This window comes from Mesitornis unicolor, unplaced genomic scaffold (assembly GCF_000695765.1).
Source record: "Mesitornis unicolor isolate BGI_N332 unplaced genomic scaffold, ASM69576v1 scaffold44790, whole genome shotgun sequence".
Lineage (NCBI taxonomy): Eukaryota > Metazoa > Chordata > Aves > Mesitornithiformes > Mesitornithidae > Mesitornis > Mesitornis unicolor.
The window spans coordinates 6,497-10,009 of NW_010159728.1; the positions used below are offsets into that span (position 1 = coordinate 6,497).

At 39.2% G+C, this 3,513-nt stretch overlaps 1 protein-coding gene across 1 annotated transcript in view; it reads left to right on the forward strand.

Moving 5' to 3' along the window:
- Nucleotides 1-261: 261 nt before the first annotated feature.
- Nucleotides 262-3,513, forward strand: part of IRAK1BP1 (interleukin-1 receptor-associated kinase 1 binding protein 1) — a gene marked incomplete at its 5' end in the record, with an annotated part of 5,646 nt that continues 2,394 nt past the window's right edge. The window contains one exon of the mRNA XM_010187612.1: nucleotides 262-327. Within this exon, the coding sequence (XP_010185914.1) occupies nucleotides 262-327 (66 nt within the window). The remainder of the gene's footprint in view (nucleotides 328-3,513) is intronic.

Here is a 3,513-nt window from a genome sequence, read left to right on the forward strand (position 1 = left end):
AGTTAAGACCTAATTGTTCTCTTCACGTGAATAGCAGCAAAATTACATTACAGCGCTACCGTATAATTCACTTTAAAGAATGTCAAGAAGTCTACCATTCAGTTAGTTTTTAACTGAAGAGATTCACGTGGAAAATTCCAAATTTCTGTTGCTAAGTCTTAAGTCAAAACAGTTCGACTTCTACAGGACACAATGTGCATACATTTATGAGAGATACTTAATTTCTGTCTTCTAAGGTTATATTCTTGTACTTTGTTTTAGGAAGAAAATATGACCGTAACAGAGGATTTTAGTAGAGTAGAAAATATGTACCGAATGGAAGCAGAGGTAGGTATTCAACCTAACCAAAAAAATGTTGAGAAAAAGAATAAGAAATGTAGCAAGGACAAAGGACAATTTGCAGACTGTCTTTCCTCAAATGTTCTCCCCAGTAAAGGCATCGTAGTCCTAAGAACCTCTTGGAGGATGGCAGCTTAAAGCAGAGTTCAGCTGCAGTCTTCCGTTATGCACAGAACTTGTTTTCTGCTGCTGTCATATAGAAATAATTATTTTCTTCTCAGATGAATGTGTGCTTTTTAAATATTGCATGGTGCTACAGAAGGGAATATTTGGTTCTGGGTCTCTGTAGTTGTCACTCTGTTGAAGTGGAAGCAAATCCACGATTCTGCATCTCCTTCACCCCCACGCCTTCCTACCCTTTCTTTTTGCAAGGAGTTGTATGTTTTAGATGAGGTGATAGATCAGTTCCGAAAGCTGCTCTACTTAATACACTTCTTTTTCCAGATTAGCTTTAATTTTTTCCATTATTTTAGCTCCCTGAACTGGAAGCAATGCAGCACAGAGGATGAGAATGGATGGGGGACAGCAGTGGCGTGGCAGCCCTAATCTAGATCTGTTTAAACCACAGTTGAACAGCACCTGGACTTTGGTCTATTCTAGATGACTCTGCTATCAGCTTGCTGCAAGTAAAGCAAAGCTAATTATTTTGTAGGTAAATGACTTTGAATTCTGTAGGTAAAAAATCCCCTGTGAAAGCTAAATATTATGGGAATAAGCCCATTTACTTCCAAAGCAGCTCAGAGAAGGGTATTTTTTGCACATTCCTGCTATAGTAAGAAATAAATGCTGTGCTGGAAACATTCACTGAGGGAAATGATGTGTTTTCAGTCAATGAATCTTTTTAGAGCATCAAACTTTAATCACTACCCAGCAAATTTACAGATTCTCATGAAGGAAACCTGGAAGTCTGCAATAAAATGATAGCTGTTTTATAGAGCTGTTATTTACAATTCCCTAAAACAGGGTTCAGCCTCTTTAGTCTGCTTGTGTGCTTTAAGGCATCCTCTCATCTAAATAACGGCAATAAAAAGAGAAATAATTGAGAATTTGGATTTTAAAATGAGTCTTCAGATACTCAAATGGTGTGCATCAGTGTCATGTTTTGAATTACTTAAACATCATAAAGTAGACACTATCATGAGAGCTTAAATCACCATGTTTTTTAGATAAGCTATACATAAAAATTAATAAAACTATATCGAATTATTATTTAGGCTACAGACAAGCTTAGACTTACAACTTCAGTCTGAAGTGGTAACTTAACTAGTCGTCTCCGTTCTGCTATTAATTTTTGTGCGACAGAGATTGTACGTGGAAAGCGAGTTGCGTGGATTCGGTGCTCGTTTGGAGGCAGCCTGGCCCAGCTGTAATTGCTGCTCAGAAGTTGTGTGGTTGCCTAGGCCCGAGGTGTCAGAACTTGAAAAATCCAACCCTAGTGCTGCTGCTTTGGCTGCCCTGTACACAGAAGTAGCAGGATGGCCGCTCTTTATGCAGAGATTAGTTTCTCCTTGCTTCCCCCTTTATGTACCTACTTGTTTCATTAGTGCAGCTTCATAAACCAGTGAAGTTCCATTGACCAGCATGTTTGCATACTTTAGCATTTCTAAATGGATTTAAAATTAACTTGCACGCGCTTCTTTACTAAAGAGTTTGCTGTTATATTTGTGTTATACATAAAGTCATGGATGTCATGGGTTATTTAATTCTATAAACTCGTTACCATTTGTCTGCTGTAAGAGGTTTCAGAAGACTGAAGACATTCCCAAATAGCTATTTTGAAGTATAATTAAGAATTCAAGATACGCTTTCAACTGTAAGGAGATAAATTTTAATCCATGCTATAACAAAGGAAAATATGCAGAAGAATTAAGTTGTATATGAGATCACAAAGCTCTATATTATCTTAATCATAGTTATTCATTTATTGCACAACAGCCTCATGGGATGAAGATTTTGTTGGTTTTGTGCATTTCTTAATATACTTGCCTCCCTATAAACCATAACTTCTTGTCCTTTACAGCCTTTTCCAAACCTCGTAATGCCCATAATGGTTTTGCATACCCTCATACTACTTTTCCACACTTTTTAACCTTAATTATAATTGAAGAAATTGAAGTCCTGCTTTGCATTTTAACGCTCCGGTATCCTCTGTAAATGTAAGTGGAATTGATTGGATCTGGCTCTTAATGAAAACTGAGATTTTTAGGGAGAAAAAAATCCAAGAAAATTCACAGCTACTGCTCAGTTGTTTTCTGCCCCTGAGGGTACCTGATTACACTGCGTGGCCAGAACTGCCCCAGCCGCAGCAGCTTCTCTCTTGCTTAAGACCCAAGTTCTTTTGTTTGATCGTTCTTTTGTTTCCTCCCCTTGAGGGGAACTAATCTTGTCAACACTGATAGCGGTCTGGAAAACACTGTGACAGTTCTCATAGTGAGACTTTCAGTTTTCAACAAAACACAACTCTGACAGCTTTCTGGCAATACAGCACAAGAGGACGTACGTTTTTTTCATATATGGGAAGAACTCCCACTGAAGAAAGCAATCTAAATTTAGTCTCATCTTCAGTCTTTGTTCAAACTGGTACCACGCTTCCAGAAAGTAATTCAACCTCCATGTTACAGTTAAAGGGTGTGCAGCTGAGATGAAGGTGCGGACTTGGTGGAGTTTTGCACAACAGATGTTGTCCTTGTCCTTGTAGGAGATGGAAGTGCCATGCCACTCCTTCTTGGTCACTTTTTAAGGCCCTAAGCCCAGCTTTGGCTCAGTTGTGTGCAGAGCTACTGAGCCAGTGCAAGGATTCAAGGCAGGGTGAGGTATGTGTAGTTACAACTCTGAGGGAGGCTACCAAGAGTAACAGCATTTGTGTATTAATTACTCTGTGCTGTTTGGTTTTTTTTATATTCATTTTTTACTCTACCCTGTATATGAAGTAGTCTCCTCCTCTCTCACTGAGAGATTCAACTTCCTTGAATCATCTCATTTTCTACAAGGTAGCTGTATGGTGTGTACCAGGAAATGACTGCAGTGCAGCTGACATGCCATAGCTTGCGTTTCTGTACCATGCGCCTTCGCTGGGATAGACTGCTGCATGGACTGCACAGAGGACGTGTTCTGGGCATCACGGGTTGGCAGTGGAATTTCTTTTACAACAACTTTTTTCTTCCCTTCCTGCTG